Source organism: Myotis brandtii, unplaced genomic scaffold (assembly GCF_000412655.1).
Source record: "Myotis brandtii unplaced genomic scaffold, ASM41265v1 scaffold328, whole genome shotgun sequence".
Taxonomy (NCBI): domain Eukaryota; kingdom Metazoa; phylum Chordata; class Mammalia; order Chiroptera; family Vespertilionidae; genus Myotis; species Myotis brandtii.
In genome coordinates this window covers 23,297-48,884 of record NW_005362626.1, presented here as the reverse complement: position 1 = coordinate 48,884, position 25,588 = coordinate 23,297, and the positions used below count along the sequence as shown (strand labels likewise).

The following is a 25,588-nucleotide window of genomic DNA, read 5'->3' as shown; positions in this document are numbered from 1 at the left end:
CCTGCCGCGGTGAGGACGCCCCCCTCGCCCCCACCAACAGAGATGGGAAGCGGCCACACGGCCAGGGGGGTGGACGCGGCTCCCATTAGCTCTCGCCTGCACCGAGCGGCTCCGGCCTTTGGATCCAAGGTTCCCGTGTCCTCCGGAGCCGCCCCCCAGGAACTGTCCCGACAGAAGGGGGTTCCCAGCAACGCTGAGCCAGTTCCTTCGGGGGGAGTCTGGCAGCGCCCAGACTCTGAAGGAAGAGGTGCGGACCCTCGCAGACATTTGGGTGCCTCCGTGTCCCCGAGGCAGGGGATCCCGACCTCCCGTGCTCTCCCAGCGGCGACCCTCGGGTAATGAATGGACGTGCCATTCATACTTTTCCAGTTTACATACGAGGAAGCCAGCTCACTGACCTGCGTGTAGAGCGGGAATGCCATTCATAGAGTACTAAGGCACGGAGGTTATTCATTGAAGTTCCAGTCCTTTATTTTGCAGAGGAGGACACTGAGGCCAGAGAAGTTAACTTAGCGAAGGTCACACAACTGGTTAAGGGCAGAGCCAAGACGAGGCACCCTCACTCACAGCTCAGTGAGCGCTCTTCCCACCTTCTCCTCCCCCGGGACCCTGTATTCATGATGCCAGGGTAATCTTTACAGAAGCAAAAGTGCGGAGGAGAAAAATAACCGAACCTCAAAGTCCTTTTATGGTAGACATTTGGGAACCCAAAGGTTCTTTCTCTCTCTCTCTCTCTCTTTCTCTCTTGGCCAGGCACTGTTATAAGTACTTTCACAAAGATGATTAAATCCTCAAAGTCGCCTAACCCGTTAGTTGCGCTCTTATTTCCATTCCCAAGGTGACAGATGAGGAAATTGAGGCCCAGAAAGGTTATTCGACTTGCTCAAGGTCACATAGCAGCCCACTGCTAGGGCTGGGATTCAAACCCAGCCAGTCCGACTCCAAAGTCCGTTTTCCTCGTCTTTCCTGCCCGCTGCTGCCTCTTGGTACCATGAAGAAAGGGGCCAGGAACAGGAAGGGCAAGAAACAAAACCTTGGACAGCTCCAGGGTCTGGCCCTTGGGAGTGGCGAGAAACCTAGAGAACTTGGAATGGTTCTTCCTTGGCGTGTGGGAGCGGCCCTCCACTCTCGTGGGATAAGATTCTCTGAGAAAGGTTTGTCTTCAAAGGGAGGCCCTCTCCCCAAAAGACAAGAGGAATTTTACAAAAAGAGGAATCATTAAAACAGTGCATGCCATCCGCCTGTTTTCTCCCTTAAAGCAACCCAATATAGGATGAAACTGCCTTCTCAAACAATATGATATGAAATAGCCGATGAATTCTAGATTGTGATGACACACAGGATAGGATGTCAGGAAACGGCCTAGAAATCGAGAACCTCAAACACCCAAACTGACGGAGGCCCTCCCATCGTCCCACGGACATCCGAGAGCAAAGCTGGGGCTCCAAGGTTCCCGGAGACGATCACAGAAAAGGAAAACTTAAATCAGCATCAGAGGCAACTTCTAAAGTTCACTGGCCAGACTCGATTCCAGGAGCCCCCCTGCCCCCCCCCCCATTCCTCTCGGAGCCATGCTGCTAGGACCTGCTACTTTTCACATCAGAACCTCTTCCTTGGGGGTCCTGGGCCCCACCGCCATGGAGGACTGACTTCCCATCCAACTCCCTACAGTCGGAAAAAAGTGTTTTCCTCCCAGAAAGGGCCTTCAGCAATAGGCTGAGTACATTGTAATAGAATACAGAGGTTAAAATTTTTGTTGTGAATAGTATGAGGAAATATTTTCACAAATATATATATGTTGTGAAAGCAAAAGTCAAAAAATAGAATGTTTTTCATTAGCTGGTAGATTCACAGGTGGTTTAAGTGATCTTAATATTTTCCAGGGTTTTTGCATTTTTTAAAATAATGGGTGTATGTCAGAAAAAGATTATTTTTCCAACAGAATTGATGAAACTGTCAGATCTATAAGATAGGGAAGGTAGTTTCATGGCTATTGGGGAGCTCATTGAAACGTAGTCACTAAACCCTGCTCCCCTGCGTTGGCAGGACAGAAGGTGAACGCACACTTGAAAACACCTGCGGGTGATGCTGAAGCAGGAGGCCCTTGCTCTGTGCTTTGAGAAACATGGACAGTGTTAACGCTACACCTGGACTCTTAGCTCTGCTACTTGCCAGCTGTGTGACACCCTTTGGTTTCAAGAATCTTTTGACCTCAGTTTCCTTATCTCTAATCTGGGTGTTGTGAGAATTGATGAGATCAAGTTTCTGGCAAATAAAAAAACAGGTTTTCTTAACCTGGAGTCCATGGGCTTTGGGTGTTTGGCAGGAGGATCCCCTCCTGAAAATGTGTTAAAGCACATTTCTTTCGTCACAATCTCTAAGTCGTGAGGCTCAAAGAAGGCCAGAACCCCCTTAATAGGCTTAATAAGTGGTAGTGAGCCCGGCCGGCGTGGCTCAGTGTTTGAGTGTCGACCTGTGAGCCAGGAGGTCGCGGTTTGATTCCCAGTCAGGGCACATGCCCAGGTTGTGGGCTCGATCCCCAGTGTGGGGTGTGCAGGAGGCAGCCAATAAAATGACTCTCATCATTGATGTTTCTATCTCTCTCTCCCTCTCTCTTCCTCTCTGAAATCAATAAAAATAAATTTAAAAAATAAGTGGTAGTGATGATTATGATTATTGTAAGTTCTGAGGGATCCTATGTCCATTTCTTCCGAAGTGGTTCCAGGACTGACAGCACTACCTGGGAACTTGTGAGCAATGCAGTTTCTCCGGCCCTGACCCAGACCAGGTGAGTGAGCACGTCTGGGTGTGGGGCCCAGCAATGGGGGTCTGAACCATCCTGCTGCCCATTGAAGCTGGAGAACCACTGCCGGGGTGGGGTAGTCTCAGGGCAGGAAGTGGCAAAGAGATATCCGAACGCAGCTGGCTGCTCCATTCCCTTCCCTCCACCCCTGACCCCATCGAGGGCTGATGTGGATTCCAGGAGGGCAGGTGTGTTAGCTTTTTGGGGGGGGGGGGGGGCGGACTGCATTTCAACCAGGAGAGGAGTCTGCTGAGCTAGCTCCCTGGTTTCCAACACTGATCCCACGATTCCCTAGCCATTTCTCACCTCCCCCTTTCCTCAGGTTCCTCCACTTACATCTACCTCACGAGGCCATTGAGGCAATTAACTGTAATGTGCTTGACATATAATAAGTGCCTCACAAATGATGCTATTATGTTACAGTGAAAGTTTTCATTCCTAGGCTATATCTTGGTACAAATATCAAGGTGGGTGGGCATTGCTTCGTTTAAAGAAGCATGTGTTATATTAGGTTACAGGAAAGTTCAGGAGAAAAAAACACATGATATTCACAGGCTGCCTTCCTACTTAGCATGTCAACAGAATGAATGAAGTAACATTTGTAGGACACGGGGCAGTTTTCAGATACCCTGTAAAGTCAGAATACATTCATGATGAACAAGGTCAGCCTCACATTCACCGCTTAAAGCCATGTACTTCCAGGCCACCAGTTATAAAGGATCCCACTAAATGGTGCTGGTGAGGTTTTGATAGTTTTGATTCCTGCTGCTTCTCATCTGAATCCTTTGTGACAAGTTTTGTGCAGCACAGCGCGGCACATGGCACAGGAAAAACATGCCATGCTGCTTCTCATCTGAATCCTTTGTGACAAGTTTTGTCATGCCGCCGACGTTTCCGTCTCCTATGTCACAAAATGGGGGTCCGTGTTACCCTCGTGACGGCAAAGCTCTTACATTTTCTCCAACAGAATCAGCCCAACACATAAGGTCAGGCATTTTCTTGCACTTTTTGCTGTGACAGTAATAAAACACCATTTCCATGCGAACACCATGACCGTCTGATCATTTGTTTAGAACAACACTTTTAAATTGAAGATATGCATTAAAATCCACTCGATTTCCTGGTAGAGAGACTTTTGTCTGCATTTAGGCCTTAGTCTCTACTGTTGACTTAAAGTATAAAGTGGACAATTAGACTCTAGACCAGTGGTTCTCAACCTTCCTAATGCCGCGACCCTTTAATACAGTTCCTCATGTTGTGGTGACCCCCAATTTCATTGTTACAAATTGAACATAATTAAAGCATAGTGATTAATCACAAAAACAATATGTAATTATATATGTGTTTTCCGATGGTCTTAGGCGACCCCTGTGAAAGGGTCGTTTGACCCCCAAAGGTGTCGCGACCCACAGGTTGAGAACCGCTGCTCTAGACCTTCACAGACCCTTTTAATCCTGAAATCTTTACTTCCAGATTGAATGTGGTGGGGGCATTGCAATCACCATAAAAATATTCCTGCTTCAATAATACAGGATGGCAGCCTTCTTAAACTAGTCAGACTATAAGAAGAGCCTTCTGGTTTTATACATATTCAGATTTCTAGGTTTTAAATACATTGACATTAGAGTTCAGTTTAGTTTTCCTTTGAATCTCACTTGGTAGGGGTGGTGTAATAAAAAATATTTGGGCCCTAGCCGAGTTTGCTCAGTGGGCAGAGCATCAGCTTGCGACTGAAGGGTCCTGGGTTTGATTTCGGTCAAGGGCACGTGCCCAGGTTACGGGCTTGATCCCCAGCAGGAGGTGTACAGGAGGCAGTCAATCAATGATTCCCTGTCATCATTGATGATTCTCTCTCCCACTTCCTTCCTCTCTGAAACCAATAAAAAAAAAAAAATTGGTCTTGGTCCCTGGTTCCTGGCACTGAAACCCAAAAAAAAATTGGTCTTGGTCCCTGGTTCCTGGCACTGAGCTCCTAAAATCCTTGGAATTTCCTGATTTGTATTCCTAACAAGCCCCTTTGGCCCAAACCTGAGTTTATGCTAACAAGGGGACTCTTGGCCTTGGTTGCCCTCACATTCGAGGGCTAGATCCATCAGCCTCACCCTAAGATCCCCAGGGAAGGACAAGGGGCAGGATGGCTCAATAAACGCTGGACAATGATTTAACCCATCATGTCCAGGTGATAGGTCGCTGGCGAACAAGGTCGAGGGAGCTTCCAGGTTGGTGAACACCTGCTAGGAGGGTGAGGCGCCAGGAAGCGCTGCCCACCTCCCCCTAACTGCTCCCCGCCCTGTGCACCTCTTCCATTTGGCTGTTCCTGGGTCCTAGCCTTTACAATAAAACTATTGTTATACATGTTTCCCTGAGTTCTTGAGTCATTCTAGTGAATGGCTGAATCTGAGTCCTTCATTTGTAGTGGGCCAGGCAGAAGTGCGGCTATCTTGGTGTCTGAAGTGGGGGCAGTCTTGTGATCACAACTTGGGGAGTCTCTGCTCAGTAGTGTCTGACGTGAATGGATGGACACCCACTTGGTGTGAGCACCGAAGAACTGCTGTTGGAAGAGTGGAGGATGGGAGATGGGAGAGGCTCCATCAGTCTCCAGTGCAGGTGGGACTCCCGTGGTGGCTGGTGGCTGGCACCCTCCTGCCTAGCTGGCACACTGCAGACTCAGCCAAAAACTTTAGCAGGAGTCAAGTGGGAGGAACAAAATACCCAGTTCAGTACTGGGAAGCTGTGTCATGTGTAAAGTGCTTTGCAAACTGCAAGGCAACATTAGGTTATCACAGAGGGCAGCTTTCCTCTCCTGCAATCAAAGTTGCTGGTACCTGGAGAACAGTGACATACCCTTTATACCTTTTTGGAAAAGTAACATGAACTGTACCTGCCCCTCAAACCCACCCTAAAAGACCTTGCCAAATCTGAAAACTCAAATGATAATTTTAACACTTTGTTGGGCTTCTATCCCTGATCTCCACCTTGTGGTCAGAACTCTTGAAAGTGTTTAAAAATAAACCTTGCTTCATACCTTGGCTTAAGGGCACAGCCTGGGCTATTTTCGGTATTCAAAATTCACTAGGAATGTACGTACTTGAGACCATTATGTGTCAGGGATTTTTTTAAAACTACAACTAACTCAGAAACATGGACATTCTAAGACAAATTGAGAATTCAATGTGATTTCAATTTATTCATTTCATCAGTATCTCCTAACTTCAAAGAGAAAAAAAATATGCCAAACAGAACAGACCTGAATTTTGTGCCCACTGTTTACCAACTGCAAATATCAACCTCTTTAAACTGGTTTTTGAGGAATGGAGGTGTGTATTGAGACTTTTATATCTCCATGTGTCAATCATGTTAATATTGGTACATAAAGTCATGCTAATACAGATGAGAAAACATCTCTGACCACAAACCAACTTCCACACTGGTAATTAAAAAAATAAAGAGCCATGAACACTTAATTTTAAAGTTTACTTTAAAAATGTAAATATCTCCCAATATTTAACAGGTAAAGAAAATAGCATATTGGTTTATGTGGTTGTTATATTTTATTTTCCAAGTAATACTGATTAAAAATATTTACACACCTACTTTGAAGTCCACAGTTTAGCACTCTTATTTGTATGGCTTTAAAAGTTATAGCACAAGATCTTTACATTAAGGATCGGGGAAAAGATTCATTCAAAACAAAGCCTGATATATTATATACATGTTTTTCTCTGTACTTTATTTTAAATACATTAATTTTCAAATGATGCTCATCCTTTTTTTTTTTAATCTGGTGGTAAAATACTAGTGCAATTTTTCTTCAAAATAAAGGTTACCACAGATATAAATGTATTTTTCCAATTGAAAATGGCCCTTCAGCTGCCATTAAATGAAATTTCTCAACCTAACTTAAGTGAAAAAGAACTGGTAGCTTTCACTATAAACAAAAATATAAAGTACTACACAGCATCATCTACATCGCTCCTCACAACACAAACTTTGAAAGAACCAGAGATGCTTTAGAGAAGTTCAGTTGGTTTTGAAAGGCACGTGGGTGTAGATCTTTTTTTACATTCTGGACATTTTGCCACCATTTCTGTTGCAGAGATGACACCTGTGACTATCGGGTAGACAAGAACGCGTTCGAACTAAAGAAAGCCAGAAGCCAAGACGTAACTGCACAGTAACAATGCACTTTTCTTCATGCGGCCTGTTTCCTATGGATTCATTTTTCTAGCATGCATTAGAATACCCGCTTGTATTCTAATGATTTTGTTTGACTTTACAATATGGAAAAACTCCGAGGAAGAACACAACCTGGGAAAGAGAAGGGGGGGTGGGGACCCTTACCACAATGAAAATAGATACGTTCGTACCCAACTATATATAAGAATATAATCCACTTAAAGTTTCCAGAAATATACTTCTCAAAACTTCCCACTTGCTATGGGCAACATCCCTCCTCTGGGGCATTAAGTGGGAGGGAAATCAGCTCGTTTCAATAGAAACAGTTCAGCACAACAAGGAAGAGTTGAACTTTGGTCCGCTTGTCTGTCAGCTCAAGGACAGTCATACTGCCCCACATCAGTTCAAAAGCCCAACACATACATTAAAAATATATTCGTTATTTCACTCTAAAACTGGCCTCGGCATTCTGTTCTCTGTCCCTGGGCTTTCCGCTGGGCAATCCTCTGTTGGTTTGCTCTCTAAATCCTCAGCACCTCCCTGGTCTTCCGTGGCCGCCTCAGCTTCGCCTTCCTGGCTGGGCTCCCTCTCCTCCGGCTTCATGATGTCAGGGGCCACTTGATCCAAGTCCGCTTGGAGCAGCTCAGTGTGAACTTCCAGGGGCACCTGGTTTAGCCGTTCCACATGCAGCTCCTCCACGTGGACTTCAGTACCTTCTTCAGTCTGAATTCGACCCACTTCTAGATAGCTCACCTGGACCTGCTCCGGCAGCTCGCTCATATGGGAGTCATGCACTTGGCCGTCCTGGAGCAGATCTGGATGGACCTGCTCCACAGTCACCTGTGCGGAGTCCACCTGGACCTGCAGCAGTGGTAGCACATGCACCTTCCCCACCTGTTCTATGATAGTCATGGACGTCACAGGCTCTGTCTGCACTCGTGTTTCCACGGAAAGAACTTCTTCGGTTACCAGACGCTCTGTAATATTATGAGTATCGCTGAGATGCCTTCTTAATTCATTTCCTTGCATAAACCACAAGTCACATAAAGTACAATGGTTGGGCTTATCTCCAGTGTGTATTACCAAGTGATCTTTGAACTGGTCCCAGCTGTTAAACACACTGTTACAGACCTGAAATAACCAAACATCTGGTGTTAACAACACTTATATTCAAATTAAAGAAAATATGGATTCACTTATTCTCTGTAAGGAAAGGGTTAAAGAGTTTTCTAAAAATGTTATATGATACTTGTAATATATGTTCCAAGGGATTTAATAATTCTTTTATTTGTTCTTTTAGCTGATGTAGCTAACAAATTAAATATATTTTGGGAAATATTTTAATTGTGCCCTCATTGTTTAAATTCTAATACAAAGTAACAAAATTATAATTTCTCCCATAACAAAATTTAGAGCACTACATTATTTGGGGTAAATATACATTAATCAGCGAAAAACCCATGATGGTCCGGCTCTCCCCGGCCCACTCCTCAGTTTCAGATTACTTGCTGGTTAGAACATAGCTTATGGACTTTGGTGCCATCCAGGGTTCGGCAGAAAACACTACTGTAACCCCCTCATAAAATTACAATCATGTTCTTGACTCTCACTTCTTTCCACACTGTCAGCTCTCGGCTTCGGCTCCAGACTGGGACCCCCATGGTCACTGACTTCAAACACAGACTCTGCTGAGGACAGGACACACCTGCACGTACCTGACACTCGTAAAGCTTCTTTCTTCCCTTTTTTGCCCCCACTCCAGTTTGGCACGCGGTCAGGTGACATTTGAGGGTGCTATTTCTAGCAAATCGTTCATGACAATTTGGACATTCAAAAGGTTTTTCACCTGTTAGAATAGAAAAAGTTATACTTGACAAATTAAGAAAAATCGAAAAACCGAAATAGAAAATGCGGATCTAAGTTCTGTTCCATAATTTCGCATTTCTTAAAAATTATCTATCTTCCCTTAAAATTAAGATCGATCTCTATTTTGGGGAAATGTGTTACTGTCCGTTCCACAGGCATTTTATGAGCATTTACTGTGTGTGCCAGACCATGTGCTGGTTGTAATCTAAGTTCTGTTCCATAATTTCGCATTTCTTAAAAAATTATCTATCTTCTCTTAAAATTAAGATTGATCTCTATTTTGGGGAAATGCGTTACTATCCGTTCCACAGGCATTTTATGTGCATTTACTGTGTGTGCCAGACCATGCGCTGGTTGTGTGATGAGGACAGAGAAATAGTCCTTGTTTTTAAAAGCTTCACGAAGGTGAAAGATCTGGAAACGAACACACGCTGCACTGCAGAAGGCCTGTTACAGACAAGGGGGCCGTGGGAAATGTATGCAGAAGCAGAGAGGAGAGGGACCAATTCTGCCTGGAATGGAGAGAAGGAAAAAGAAAGTTTATTCTAGGCAGAGCACGGTGGGTGAGCAGTAAAGAGGGAGGTATCTGGCTTAGACCACCAACCAGGATAAAGAACACAGAAGTGCACATAGGTCTGGAGTGGGCTGTGCTGGGAGAAACTGTAAGTTCAGTTTTGTGTCTGTTGAGTTTGAGGTGCAGAGTTGTACAGTCAAATCTGGAGCCAAATAGAGGTGGAGCGGTACACAGATTAGCAGTGACATTAAGTGGTGATAAAAACTCTGATGTGGATGAAGCTCTCAGCCTGTTACGTGGTAACAGAATCCAGGACAGAACCCAATGAAATACCAAGTTAAGACTGCAGGTTGATGAGGCCGCAAAGGAAATGCAAACAGAGCAAGCAGAAGCAGAAGAAAAGAACACTGAGGGAATTTAAGGAAGTTCAGGAAGATGAGGGTAGTCACCAGCGCCACAGTGAACAGAGACGTAGGGAGGAAAACGAGGGGACAGCAGTGCTCCAGCAAGAATGGCGTGAGTGTGTGGTGCAATTGGAAGGCAGATGCAGCGGGAAGAGGCACCGAGTGAGGCAGGTCAGTGAAAAGTCAGTGCAGAAGCTTTCGAGAGGGTTTGGGAGAGAAGAGAAGTGGCTAGAGGGGACAAGCCAACGAGCGGGAAGAGAGTCATTACCTATTTGGAAAAGGAGAGGAGAGGGGGGAGTGACAGATGGAACAGTCTAAGAGGAGAGTGAAGTTGTGGGATCCAGAACTCAGCTCTGAAAAAGTACATTACTTGAGAAGCTCAGATGGTTAGAGCGTCATCCTGCTACGCCAACCTTGTGGATTTGATCCCCGGTCAGGGCACATGCAAGTCAACCAAGGAATGCATAAGTAAGTGGAATAACAAATCAATGTTTCTCTCTCTCCCCCTCCCCCTTTCTCTCTCTAAAATCAGTAAATAAAATTAAAACATTAAATTACTTAAACAAGTACACAAAGGTATGTGTACAAGTATAGTTAGTGCTGCATGGTTTGTAACAACATACTAGAAACAATCCAGTATGCACCACCCCACACACACGCATACACCGAAATGCCCTGCAGCCACAGTGAAAACAATGAAATGGATTGACAAACGCTTCATGTATTTAAACTCGTTTAGGATAAACTGAAGAGCATAGCACCATACTACATGCTCCTCTCTGTTCCCTTAAAAGCTCTGTGTGTGTCTCTCTATGGTGACTTGAAAATGCAAAAAATGTATCTGGAAGGATAAATAAGAAAATGATGGCAGTTGTGACTTCTGGAGAGACCTACTGAAGTAGGAAAGAGGTTCACTTTACAGAGCAGGTCATCTGAGCTTTGGTATTTAAAAAATCAAGTCTAATAAGCCCAGTAAAATCTAAACATAGCAACAGATTAATTATATTTTGGCTGTGTGGTGTACAGTCTTCAAAGTGCCCTGATCGTTTTCTCTTATTTGCCACAAGCCTGTAAAGTAGGTATCATTACCCTTATTTACAGAGACAAGGAGAGGCCCAGAGATAGAGTGACCAGCCAAGTGCCTCACGGTGGCAAAGGCCAGGACTGGAGCAGGAGCCTAGTTCTGACTCCCAGTCCTTCCCGTGCCTGAGCACCACCTCTGGGAAACTAGGAGACAATCGCTGGGACACGGTTAGGGATCTTCTTTGGGTTCTCACACTGGTGTCCCACAGGTGAGTCGAGCTGATGTCCCCTCACCCCCCGAGTGCTTACGCTCTGCATTTTCCTGAGTGAATGACCTCCAATCACACAGCCAAGCAGAAAGTCGGAGCCACCCCCCTTTACTCCCACATCTAGCCCAGCACCAAATCCTGTGGATTCTGCCTACTTCATGCTATACTCCCAGCCCTTTCCCACCATTACTGCCTTTATTCAGCCCCTCATTCTTGTTCCAATTACTCCAAAAGCTTCCGAATTGGACCTAGGTTTCACCCATCCAACCCATCCAGGCAGGCCCCTCTCTAAAACATAAGCCTGAACAGACCTCTTTCTGGCTTACACGGCTTTAAATTGACCCGGCCTTCCAAGATAAGGGAACTCATTTACAGCACTTATGAAAATACCTACATGATCTCACCTCACCTTGTCACTTCCTCTTTCCCACTCACCGGTACACTATCATGGCGCCCACGCGCATGCCCTGTGGTCAGCCGTCCTAACCGTTCAGCGGCATCTCCTGGCTTCCCGTCATTTGGACCCAATCCTCGAGCCATAATGACCTACTAGCAGTGCTCTGAGCAAGCTGCTTCCTCACTTTGCTCTGTGCCTGTGTGGCTTCATTTCGTTAGCCTGGAACGCTCCTCTCCTGGCTAGCTCCTGTTCCCTGGGAGTCACCATAGGGCGCCTCTACGAAGCCGCCTTGTCTCTTCCGTCAGAGACAAAGAGCCAGGCAGGCATTCCCAGACTCTGGGCTTACCCCTACCAGCACTCAGTCTGCTGCACTGTGATTCCCATGACCTAGCAGGTTGGCATTTTCAAAATAGAAACAAAATAATTCAGAGGATGAGTAGCCAAAGTCGTAGAGTACAGTGCATACTTTAAGAATATATGAGAAACCAAATCACTAAACTAATAGAAACATGCAAAATATGAAACTGGGAGGGGGGTGCATTATGTATATTTTGAGGATAGAAAACAGGACAAGGATAGTTTTCCTTATTTTTACACTTGATTTAAGAGAAAAAAACAATCCATTCTTTATGAACATCAGCATAATTTAAACCTGTTTACTTGCACTCCTCTTGAATTCACTAGCTCACTGATCACATCTACAACTTGCCACTAATTATTAGTGCAACAATTGAGGTTAGAAAAGCAACAAAGTTCAGTTTCCTTTATGCACAAACTTTTAACTGTTCCTCCAATGGGCATCTGGTTCTATAATCTGTAACAGCTACTTAAGTTCAATAAATTACTGCACATCATTGTGAAAAAAAAGACAAAGACATCCAACAAGGTTTTTAGCTCTACATCCTACTGTTCTACCGAAAACACAAAGTGCAGGACTTGGAAAGCACATTTTAAAACTTCCCAAATGGCCTGAGCTGTCTTACAAACAGGTAAGTCACAGGTAATGTTTTCAGCAAAAGAGACAATTGCTTCTACTTTCACACGATCAGGAAATTACATGATTACCTGTTGTGGCACTGGAAACCCCTTATCCAAAACATGCTAGTTACCAAGTAACGTTTACGTGCTAATTTAATGTGCTTCTGGTATGTCAATCCTTTTCCTAAACAACTGCAGTTACCACAAAAATGTTCATCAGTAGACCATTAAAATAGATGAATGTTATTTAAAAACCGATAGCTATAGGGGTTTCCAAATATGCAACAGGTGTATACATATAATATTTGAAAATAAGAAAGCATTTCCCCAAAAGATTTCTTAAATACCTATTAGTTACCCAAATTAGTGTACCTTAAATAAAGCCTTTTATTCCAGACAAGAAAAAGTTAAAGGAGTTCATCACCACCAAACCAGTATTACAAAAATGTTAATGGGGCCTCTTTAAGAACATAAATATGAATAATAAAATGGCAATAACTACATATCTATTGATAACCACTTTAAATGTTAATAGATTAAATGCTCCAATCAAAAGACATAGGGTAGATGAATGGATAAGAAAACAAGACCCATGTATATGCTGTCCACAAGAGACCCACTTCAGATCAAAAACACATACAGACTGAAAGTAAAAAAAGTAGAAAAAGATATTTCAAGAAAATGAAAACAAACAAAAGGGTGGGGTAGCAATACTTATATCAGACAAAACAGACTTTAAAACAAAGGCTATAGAAAGAGACAAAGGAGATTACATCATGATAAAAGGCCCAAAACAACAAGATGGTACAGCCATTGTAAACATGTATGCACCCACATTGGAGCACGTACACATCTAAAGCAAATCTTGATGCACATGAAGGGAGAGATCGACAGTAACACAGTTAGGGAACTTCAACACCCCACTGACATCAATTGACAGATCTTCCAGACTAAAAATCAACAAAGAAACGGCAGCATTAAATGACACATTAGACCAGATGGATTTAATTGGTATTTTCAAGCATTTCACCCCAAAGCAGAATATACATTCTTTTCAAGTACACACGGAGCCAATATTATTTACAAGTCAAGCTACGGAAGCAACCTAAGTGCATATCAATGGACAATTGGATAAAAAAGCTGTGGTACACATATACAATGGAGCATTACTCAGCCATAAAAAAGAATGAAATCTTACCATTTGCAACAACATGGATGGACCTAGAAGGTATTATGCTAAACGAAATAAGTCAGACAAAGACAAATACCATATGATTTCACTCATACGTGGAATCTAAAAAACAAAAAATAAACTAACAAATAATTAGAGAACAAGCTAATAATTGGGGACGGGGGACTGAGTGAGAAAGGTGAAGGGGTTGAGAAGTACACATTAGCAGTTACAAAATAGTCACAGGGATGTAAAACACAGCGTAAGGTACATCCTATATAATAAAGAGCTAATATGCTAATTAGATTGGACAGTGGAACAACCTTCCAGAGTGACCTTCCGGAATGACCAGTGGGTGGGGGGCGGGGCCATGAGGCAGCCAGGGCTGCGAAGGCCTACTCTTGCACGAACTTCGTGCATCAGGCCTCTAGTAGTCAATAATATTGTACTAACTATGTATGTTATGGGTGGGTTCTATTATTTACTAGGGAGGGAGTCACTCTGTAAATTATGTAAATGTCTAACCACTATGCTGCATACCTGAAACTAATATAAAATACTGAATGTTAATTGTAATTAAAAAGAGAAAGAAACGCCTGTTAAATCTATACTGAGCCTTAAGTAAGAGATTCCCGTGCTATTTGTATTTATTCAGTTCCTGAGTATTAACACCAAGAATCTAAATAGTGAGGGATAAAAAAATTAGTTGAATCTATCAGGTTTCTCAGTTTCAAGTAGCGAGCAACTCTGAAAAGTGAAGGATCTATAAAAAAATTTCATCCAAAGTTGTCCAAACTCCAGCACCAAAGAGAAAGATTCTGAATAGTGTGGGATGGCAACCCTGTATTCACTGTGGTAACAGTCTAACAGCACGTAGGAGGAGGACTTGGAAACAAGTGTCAGACGTCTGGCACTTAGTACACTGCAGCACTGCTGTCCCCCACACCTTTACTGCAGTGGGTGTAGGGACTCCCCAAGTTGCAAGTCATCGGTGGTAGTTCCTGTGTCTGGCACAGGAGATATAACAAAGAATACTTGGGGAGTGGGAACAAGCATAGGGAATCCGACAGGGAAAAAATAGGCAAAGGGGTTGGAGGCGGACTCCCTGGGAGTCTCCCTCACGCCTGGCTCACGGGATAAAGACAAAGACCTTATCCTTCTCATGTCCCTGCTTGACCACCAGTCCTGACATGTTTGCCCATGGAGAGGTGGGAGGGAGATGGACCTGTACTGTCTACCTATCTACCAGGCCCAAACAGATGACCCGATGAACATGAAGGCACCAACATACCCAGGGTTGTTTATAAGTGCATTCATCTATGTAATGTGTTAACATAAGACAGGAAATGCAAAAATAGTAACAGTGAAGTTTCACTATAATTAAAATTTCATAATTTATGACCCGTAGGAAATAATTACAAACTGTACTTTACATATTTTTTTAAAAATATAAAAATTGGCAAGGTGCAAGAGTGATGATCACTTCCAAAGTTGATACTGATTTTGCTTTTAAAGCATCAATATTTCAACTATTATTATAAAGACAGTCTGCATATTATAAAATATGAGAGATGGTTCCTGTAGTACCAATAAAAAAGGACTTAGAGATTTAGACTTGAAGTGATTTGAAGAAAATACACTTTTAACATAGGTATGTGCTAATTAATTACCTGTATGTTTTCGAAGATGCTCTTTAAAATGTCCAAAGTGGTCAAACTGTTTCTCACAGTACTGACATATGTGAATTTTTTTCCCAGTTCTTTGCTTCTTACTGACCCCACCTTCCTCAAGGTGGTAACAACTGAGGTGCTGTTTCCACGCGCTCTCCCGAAGATACCTTTTATTGCATATTTCACACTTGAAACTCTCAGTGGAGTGTGATTTCATGTGTTCCTTAAAATGGTAAAACAATTTAAATGAACGGTTACATTTCTCACAATGGAACAAGTCCTTCACATGTGACAGCTGAAGTTCCACAATTTCAATACCTTCTACCTGTTTGCTTGTGGGGTCAGATGCACAGCCTTCTTCATTAAGCTGCCCTTTCCTATCACCTTGACGGTACTTGCTGGTAATGTCTGCCAACAGTGCCAGTGCCGAGTCGTCGGAGGACCCTGTGTTCTGAATGTACTTGATGGACTGCTTGGCAGAAGCCACATCCTCCAATGTCTCCAGGCCTTCCTCTTCCACTTTCATCGTGCCTTCAGTAATCTCCACCTCAATTTCAACTGGTTCTGATTCCACGGATGGCAACGACTCAGTGATGACATTAGAAGTTTCTGCAATCTTCCTTTTCTTGGCCTCACTTTTTCCTGTGCTATTGTCCTCTAGTGGAGCAGAGTTCTCTTTGTTCCTAAAATACATAATGTATGAATTTAAAAATCGATAAGATCAAAATTCTAGTAGGCTTTTTTTGAAAAAACTGATAAGCTGGTAATAAAATGTATATGAAGAGGCAGAAAGAAGATTGGAGGGTGTATCCTACCTGATTCCAAGACTTATTGTAAAGCTGCAATAAGTTAAGACCAGTGATACTGGTGAAAGGACACAGAAAATGAATGGAACAGAACAGACCCACATTCACCTACCAACTGACTTAAAAATAAGCCTGACTTGCCCTAACCGGTTTGGCTCAGTGGATAGAGCGTTGGCCTGCGGACTGAAAGGTCCCAGGTTCGATTCCGGTTGAGGGCATGTACCTTGGTTGCAGGCACATCCCCAGTTGGAGGTGTGCAGGAGGCAGCTGATCGATGTTTCTCTCTCATCGATGTTTCTAACTCTCTATCCCTCTCCCTTCCTCTCTGTAAAAAAATCAATAAAATGTATTCTAAAAAAATAATAATAATAAAATAAGCCTGACTCATGTTCTTGTATCATACACAAAAAAATTCAAAATGGATCATAGACTTAAATATGAAACCCAAAACTTCTACAAGCAGGAGAACATCTCTGTAACAATGGATTAGTGAACGGTCTCTTAAATAGCACACAAAAAGGAAAAACCTCAATAGCAAAAATTGGTAAAATGGATTTCATGAAAATTAAAAACTTGTGCTCTTTGAACTACACAGTTAAGAGAAAGGCAAGGAACACCTGCAAACATATTTGTCAAAGGTCCTGCGTAGAGAATGTAAAAAAATATCTCACAACTCAATGAACACAGTAAGAGAAGATGCTCCATGAGTCTGTGTTTCTGCATGTCTTAGGAACTGAAGGCTATGGTTCTGGACTATCTTTTCAAGGATGTTTGCAGTAAAGTCAGCTGCGTGGGAAGACAGAGACAGCGCTCCCTCAGGGGCAGAGGAAAGCTTAGCTTACTGTCCCATATGGTGATGTCCCCTCTGGGACGAAGGGCAGGCAGGTCTGCTCACAGCCCATTAAGGAGAAAGCCAACCTGGCTTTCTAGGGACTGTGCAGTTGGCTGAGTCCAGGACCTTAGGGAATGGTGCATGGTTAAGCTCAGCACTGCAGGGTGGCCACATCCTGCTGTTTAGAGTCCTGTTGATAGCTGTCTTCTTAAGCCCAGTGTGAGAAGAGATGAATGGATTAGCCCCTATTGGTCAGGGAGAGGTATGCTCATGGGAAAATTCACCAGAAGCTAAAGTATATAGAAACGAGGGCACTGCTGGGAGACATCTCTCCATGGACCTTTTATGTTTCTCGTGTCCTGTAAACAAGGACACTGACAGCCTCTTGTTCTGGACTATCTTTTCAAGGTTGTTCATACAGCAAACAGCCTCAGAAGACAGCTCGCCTTCCTCCAGAGGAGGAGCAGGTTCACTCTGGCCAGTGGACCCTCTGGGCAAAGGTCAGGCAAGTTTGCCTGCAGCTTGCTATAAAAGATTTGGGTTTCTTAAAGCTCCAGAGTCCTCAACTGTGACACAAAGCACCCAGAGTCTAGCACCCACCTAGGCTACTGTGTCACCCTGTGGAACTTGGGTACAGAGGGTAAGAAAAATTGATATAGACATGAAGCTTATATTATGAGAAATAAAGTCCCTTCTCCATGACTCACGTCTTCTACCAGCATCTGTAAAACTCAGCCTGCAAATAGGATCGAATCTCAGACCCTTCACCGCTCTTACCAATAACCCAATTTTTAAAATGGGCAAAAGATGTGAACAGACACCTCACCAAAAGATAAACAGATGGCAAAGTAAGCAGGTAAAAAATGCTCAACATCACTAGTCATTAGAGAAATGCAAACTGAAGCCACTGTATACCTAGGAGGGCAGCTAAAATGGAAAGGCTTCACCATATCAAGTGTTAGCAGGGCTGTGGAGCAACTGAACTCTCAACCCTGCAGGCTGGGATGTAAAATGGCAAGCACTTTGGTGTTTTAAAAAAATTAAACACATCTGTCATACAACTCAGCTATTTCATTCCTGGGTCTTTACTGAGAGAAATGAAAGCCTACGTCCAAAGAATGTACACAAGTGTTCATAGCCACTTTATTTGTAAAAGCTAAACACTAGAAACAGCCCTAGCCGGCTTGGCTCAGTGGATAGAGTGTCAGCCTGTGGAATAAAGGGTCCCAGGTTCGATTCCAGCTAAGAGCACATGCCTGGTTCGCGGGCTTGATCCCCAGTAGGGGGTGTGCAGGAGGCAGCCGTTCAATGATTCTCTCTCATCACTGGTGTTTCTATCTCTTTCTCCTTCTCCCTTCCTCTCTGAAATCAATAAAGATATATATATATAAAAACAAAAAACTAGAAACAACCTAAATGTCCATCAACAGGTAGCAGATCCATACAATTGGAACAGTCCTGAGCAATAAAATGGAACAGTAATACCCACAGCATGGATTCTCTCTAAAACACAATGCTAAGTGAAAATGGTCAAACATGAAAGACTACACAATGTAAGAGGCCATTTATATGACATTCTAAACAAGATAAAACTACAGTGGTTGCCTGGGGCTGGGGGCCAAGGTCCACTGCAGAGTTGTGAGAAAACTTAGGGTAATGGAACCACTCCTATGTCTTAACTGTGGTGGTGGTTACACCATTGTATACAACCAACAAAATTCAAACTCTATACTCAAAATGTGTGGATTATGTGTAAATTATACCTCAATTGACTGGGGAGGAAAAATCTGTAAGGCAAATGCTGTTTCCTACCAAAGAACAGGAAACTTCTCATTTAAATAAACAATGATGCAATTCCAGCAAAGCAAAATAAGGTCCTAGTATTTTTTCAATTAAAAAATACTTGCATACTGCAACTGTGAAAAGACACCTTATACACCTACTGTATCTGAAAAAGTTATTTATACAATAACCTCAATAAAGAGGTGCCTTAACCAGCTGATTTAATTATAACTAAATTAATTTTTGCTTATCTTTTAAAAATGTTTTTATTGATTTCAGAGAGGAAGGGAGAGGGAGAGATGGAAATATCAAAGATGAGAGAGAATCACTGATCAGCTGCCTCCTGCATGCCCCCAGCTGGGGATCGAGCCAGCAACCCGGGCATGTGCCCTGACCAGGAATCAACTGTGACCTTCTGGATCATGGGTTGACGCCCAACCATTGAGCCACACAGGTGAGCTAAAATTAACTTTTATTCTTAAATATTATTATAAATAGCCAAATATGTAACAGTTATCTTCCTATTTTCAAAAAAAACTTCAGAATATATTGGTTCAAGAAACAATTCCACTCATTACTGTTTTACACTGAAAAGCACTGATGATTATAACTACTATAAGGATCCCAGTCTATAATAATAAATCCTCTAAAAGGTTCCAACTAGAACTAGAAAAATGGCTGTACCCAGTTGTTCTTACCTTCATCTCCCAGGACTCACACAAGAACTCAACTAAATGCCTCCCAAATCCAACCTAGAATGCATTCCACTGTTCTACTGCCAAGGACTTTCCCTGCAGTGAGATATTACTCACTACCATGTACAGCAAAGGCACCGCACAGACACAACATTTTTAAATGAAGATTCTCATTTAGTATTTAACCACAAATTTGGTATTGCCCCATCCATATACAGGGTATCCCAAAATGTATTCACACATTGAGCTGATAGCTCAATTGATGTTTCTTTCTTTTCAGATTTAACACATTGGAATTAATAATTATTCAAAATATATAGACAGTTTTTTGGGACACCCTGTATATACCCCTAGTCTATCTCCACTTTGAGAAGATATGACCTAATCAGGTATATATCCTTAATTCACTTCTATTTTGCTACCTAGTACTCTGCAGGAGAGTACTGATCTGTTTTAATCAGTATGCACTCATCCATCCAACCATTCACAAATATTTACTGCATATATATGTGCCAGACAGTAGGCATTAGAGAATATTTACACACTACCCTCTTAGCAGAAAAGTTTAATCTTGAACTGTCATCAAACTAATTCAAAGCTCATTAGAAGAAATGATATATATTTTTAAAATATATTTTTAATTTCAGAAGAGAGGAAGGGAGAGGGAGAGAGATAGAGACATCAATGATGAGAATCATCGATCAGCTGCCTCCTGCACGCCCCCTGCTGGGAATCGAGCTTGCAACCTGGGCATGTGCCCTTGGCCAAAATCGAACCTGGGACCCTTCAGTCCGCAGGCCGACACTCTATCCACTGAGCCAAACCGGCTAGGGCAAGAAATGATATTTATAAATGACTATTTTTTAGAGTTATTCTAAATTATAACTTATGACTAAACCACACCAGTGAACTAGACTAAATTATTTTGCCCGAACTGCCCTTTAATGTTATGCCAATGACCTACACTGAGGATCATCATAAGGAACAGAGCAAGGAGAGTATTTACATCTTAGAGTATTATGTGCCAGACACCATGGTAAGCACTTTACATGCATTCAATTCATTTAACTCTCACAAATAAGCCTATGCAGAAAGTACCATTATCATTCCCATTTGACAGATAAGGAAACTGCGCTGCTGACAGGAGGCTATGTTCATTAAAGCCACACACACGGTGGCAGAGCTGGGATATTGCTCAGAGTGCTTGCTCTGAATCACTATATTACAACACCTCCATTCATCCGTGAAATCTTCATTCATTATATCAGTTATTGTTTTCTTAATACTTCCTATGAGAAATTATGTGTTTTAATACCAGGAATCGCTCCTAAGCAATTAACTTATTCTCATATTATAACCATGAATATTGTTAACAGAGTAGTTTTTCCTTTTTCTTTACACTAGGTGTTTCAGAACTCAAAGCTAGATTTGGTCCAACTAGCAAGTATACAGACTTCAATGGCATACACTTTGGCCACCATATTTCATAATTATCACCCATACTTGGCCTATTTTATTGTCACCAATTTCCTCACTTTCAAAGAGTACTATGTTAATTTTGTAAGCCATTCCTTTTTTAGAATAAGGCTTGATACAAATTAACAACTTGAATTCAACAGAACAGTTTACAGAGAACTCCTTAAAAGCTACCTACTCCTTACTGATGCAAAAGATGCTACTTTGTTAACCTTAGCAGTCTTTACATAAGGACAGGAAAGCAAGTAAGAGGGAAAGAACAAATTGTAACCAGAATTTTATAAATCCCTAAATATTCTTAATTTGAAAACATCAGTTTATATGGCATGACACACACAATAATTTCTTGCCTACCACGGTGAACATGACTGAATATTACTAACTGCGCCTCATTAAAGAGGCAAGTCATTACCTGACTTCAAGAGCTTTGATAGCTTCCAGCATTTGTAGAAACTCTGCTGCTTTCCACACATCATTGGCTTCTTCTTCTCCTTGGATCATTAACTTTGCTGTATATGTGAACTCGATTAAGTGACTAAAGGCCATTTTACTAACACCTGTAAAAAAGACATGCATTAGAATGAATTCATGTTGATCCAAATCTTGTAACATTTAGTAAAGAAAAAAAGCCCAGTGTTTGGAACTTGACTGGTACTTGTCACTTTTGAAGATTATTTCCTGGCAGAATTTTCAGTAACAGTACAATACTATTGTAGCCAAGTTCTAGCACTAACTATCCAACTACCTTAAGACCTTTCCTAAAGATTTCCTGTGGGTTCTTACAGAAGAATAACCTGAATAATGAGAAACACCACAAAATATAATGTAATATGACCATGTTACATGCTACCAAATAAGAAAACTGAAGTAACTGGATTCATTAAGGCTAATTTTTTGGGGGGGGGGGGCCGGGGGGGGTCCACTAAATCTTTTTTTTTTTCCTGGTTATCTTTTGACCACATTATTCTTTATTATATGAGAACTAGAGGCCCGGTGCACGAAATTCATGCATGCGGAGGGGGTCCCTCAGCCCAGCCTGCATCCTCTCCAATCCAGGACCTCTCGGGGGATGTCCGCTGGCTCCTAATTGCTCGCCTGCATGCCTGATTGCCCCTAACCACCTCTGCCTGCTGGCCTGATGCCCCTAACCACCTCTGCCTGCTGACCTGACCGCCCCTAACCACCTCTGCCTGCCGGCCCAACTGCCCGCCCCTAACTGCCCTCCCCTGCTGGCCTGATCGCCCCTAACCACCTCTGCCTCAGCCCCTGCCACTGAGGCTTTGTCCAGAAGATGTTTGGTCTAATTAGCATATTACCCTTTTATTAGTATAGATAGCCTGAGGATAGACAACTAGATTTTTGCTGGGTTGTGTTTTTTTGTTTGTTTTTTAGGGAGTTTTGACCAAATGTTTCAAAGTGCAACAAACATCCTTTTAAAAAACAATGTGTAAATTTTTCCAGGAATGGAATGAAATTGTGACTGTTAATAGAACACACATACACACACACACACATATATATATCATGCACAACTCCAAATACTTTACAAGTACTAACTTACTTATTCATTATAACAACCCTATGAAGTACTTACTATTATAATCCCCAGTTTACAGATGAGGAAATGAGACAAGTTAGGTAACTTACCCAAGTCACATAGTTAAGTGATAATAAAACTAGGATCAAACCAATGGCCCACTCCAGGTCCATAGGATGATGGCAGGAAGCACTCCTGCCTAGAAGAGTGTGACTACCATGGTCTCATTCACTGCGGCCCCCATCTCTTATAATCCCAAAGTCCCCCAATCTCTTAAAACCAGTTTCCCCATAAATTTGGCAGCAAAATTTGATTGGAACTGACATGAGGCTATTTATAGTTTTTACCCCAATTAGAATAAATAGTAATATGCTATGCTGCTGACATATTATTTGGTTACAGTGTGTTGTCCTAGACCCCACTGAGAGTAAGCATTCTGCAATTTCTCTAGTCTTAGGGAATTCCCCCAATTAGTGAAAATTCTCACTCAAAAAGGATGCATGAACGTGTACTTGGATGTTCTGTCCTTGATAGTAGATTAAAATTTGATGTGATGGTAGAGTTGCTATTAGAGAAAACTAGGTGCTTAGGGATGTGGTTTCAGGAGGAATAGAGAAAGAATGGGTTTAGAAATTTGGAGGCTCAGGTTAGAAGGCTGTGTCCTGAACAAGGAAATTAACGTTCGTTGAAGATTTGATGCAGGTGTGATCCAAGTCACAAACCCCAAGGCAACTGGCTTTGAGGACAAGAATTTTTATTTGAAGCCAAAGGTGAACCTCTGGATCTAATCAAAGGTAACTTACTTCACCAGGGACCTAGCAAACAGGAAGAGTGGTAGCTCGGCCTGCATCTAATGACAGTGTATACTCACAGAGCAAATTGGAAGTGAAACCTACTTCACATGCATGTCATCTGCTTTTACAAAGCCCTCTAAGACGGGGATTCCCAACACTGGCTACACACTGAAATGGTTCTGTGGCAGTGCTGCCCTACCTTTGCTGTACATAGGCATCATCTAAGATCCTAGACTGAGTCAGCAGGTCTGGGGTGTAGCCCAGGAGTCTACACTTCCAACAAGCTCCCAGGTGATGCACATGCATCATTGGTCCTCTGACCACACCTTGAATAATGAGGACCTAGACAACTTTAAATACAGATGTTTGGATCCCAACCCTCAAAGATGGGCTTAATTGATCCGGAGATAAAGCCTGGACATTAGTACTTGCAAAAGCTCCCCTGATGTTTCTAATGTGCTGCCCAGGACGAGAACCACCACTACAGGTCATTATTTGTATTTTACAGATGGGGTGGGGGGGTGGAGGGAGCAGTACGCTCCAAGTTCCAGCTAAGATGGAGAGAGCACACTCTACCGTATCTTCTCCATTGATTACAACTAAAAATCCCGTCAGAATACAAAAAGCAAATGTAAAAGGACTCTGAAAAATCAATGGAAGCAAGAGGATTGAAGAGAGAAAGAGACCAGCCCCAGTGCTGATGCTGCACACCTGTGGTTGGTGGCCACCAAGCAAGCGCCCAGGCTAAGAGAAAGTTCTGCTCTCTGACAGAAAACTAGGGAACAGACCATATGTGAAGAGCATGAAGAGAATTCCTGCTATTTTTTCCTCTCCCTTTTCTCTCACCACTTTGCCTAAGAGGCAGATCCCATGGTGGGAAGTGAAGATAGCACAGGGAGGATGAAGTCCCCGTTTTCTAGCTGTAGGACCAGGAAAAAGACATCCTGGGAGCTAACTTCTGAGGAAATCAGAGCTCTGTGTGTGCAGTTTCCAGCTTACCACCAAGCTGTGCACGAGGAACTGATCTGCGGAGACATAGCAAAAGCTCTGCCAACTGCACTATGGCGTGAACTACCACCCAGGTTGGCACTCCCGGACATGATTAGCACAACAAAGGTTCTGAAAACAAAATTGGAACTGGATCTACAGCCCACATAAGGCAGTCTGACCCGACCAGGTTGCTCGCCTCATAAAAGAAACCAAAACAACAAAAGCATTCACCAGGGTATTTTAACAGCACCCAGGGTGTGATGACTAATATTCAAAATATCCGTGTCAAAAAATTCAAATAAATAAACAGACATCTTTTCAGATTAAAAAAAAGAAAAAGCCAAGATATCCAAGTTGACACAACTGACAAATAGTAAACCCAGGACTACAACTCAGGTTTTCTAACTACACAGCCAGAGTGTTTTCTATAGCCAGGTGAGCTAGGCAGATAGGACCCCCATCCCAAAGTTAATGGCTTAAGAAGACTGAACCAGGATGGTGTGGCTCAGTGGTTGAGCACTAATCTATTAACTGTTTTATTCCTGGTCAGGGCACATGTCCAGGTTTTTCGAACACACCCAGGTTTTGGGCTTGATCCCCAGTAGGGGGCATGCAGGAGGTAGCCAATCTATGATTCTCATTCATCACTCATGTTTCTAATTCTCTCTCCCTCTCCCTCTCTGAAATCAGTAAAAAAAAATTTTTTTTTTACATAATCAGACATTGAGCCAAACTGATTCTTTTATATATATACTAGAGGCCCGGTGCACAGATTCATGCACCGGTGGGGTCCCTCGGCATGGCCTGCGGGGATCTGGCCAAAACCGGCAATCCAACATCCCCTGAGGGATGTAGTAGTGCACCACTGCACCGCTCCCACTCATCCTGACCTCGCTGCGCAGGCAGCCACTCAGTAGGCTCACTGCTGCTCCGGTGTGGTCTCCATTCACCCATCCTGAAGCAATACCAGCATGTCCATGACCAAGAAGTGATGGCGGGCTCGCACCCAGCCAGTCCCGATCCAGATGGGGGAGGGGTGTGCAGGGGGAGTGTCCGTGGGAGAGGCTTGTGCTACCACAGCTGCACTTGCCAGTTGTGAGCCCAGCACCTGGTGCCCATAGGTCAGCTGAGTGGCGCTGCCACTGTGGGAGCGCACTGACCACAAGGGGGCACCTCCTGCATTGAGCATCTGCCCCCAGGTGGTCAGTGCACATCAAAGCAACCAGTAGAACAGCTGCTTAGGCTTTTATATGTATACTAGGGGCCTGGTGCACAAAGATTCATGCACGGGGGGGTGGTGGGTCCCTTAGCCCGACCTGCACCCTCTCAAATCTGGGAGTCCTCAGGGGAGCCCTCTCCAATCCGGGAGTTTCTGTCTGTCTTTGCAATCATATGAGCGAATTGT

At 43.1% G+C, this 25,588-nt stretch overlaps 1 protein-coding gene across 2 annotated transcripts in view; it reads right to left on the bottom strand.

The window, feature by feature from the left end:
- Positions 1-6,262: 6,262 nt before the first annotated feature.
- ZNF131 (zinc finger protein 131) overlaps positions 6,263-25,588 on the bottom strand; it is a 24,372-nt gene continuing 5,046 nt past the window's right edge. Inside the window, exons 3-7 of one of the 2 annotated variants that reach the window (XM_005871027.2) lie at positions 21,275-21,419; positions 15,597-15,954; positions 15,272-15,494; positions 8,695-8,825; positions 6,263-8,110 (exon numbers count right to left, since the gene is read on the bottom strand). In XM_005871027.2, the coding sequence (XP_005871089.1) occupies positions 7,424-8,110; positions 8,695-8,825; positions 15,272-15,494; positions 15,597-15,954; positions 21,275-21,419 (1,544 nt within the window). In that variant the 3' untranslated portion in view covers positions 6,263-7,423. Of the gene's footprint in view, positions 8,111-8,694; positions 8,826-15,271; positions 15,955-21,274; positions 21,420-25,588 lie in introns of both variants that reach the window. The other variant, XM_014543526.1, reaches the window with a different exon arrangement.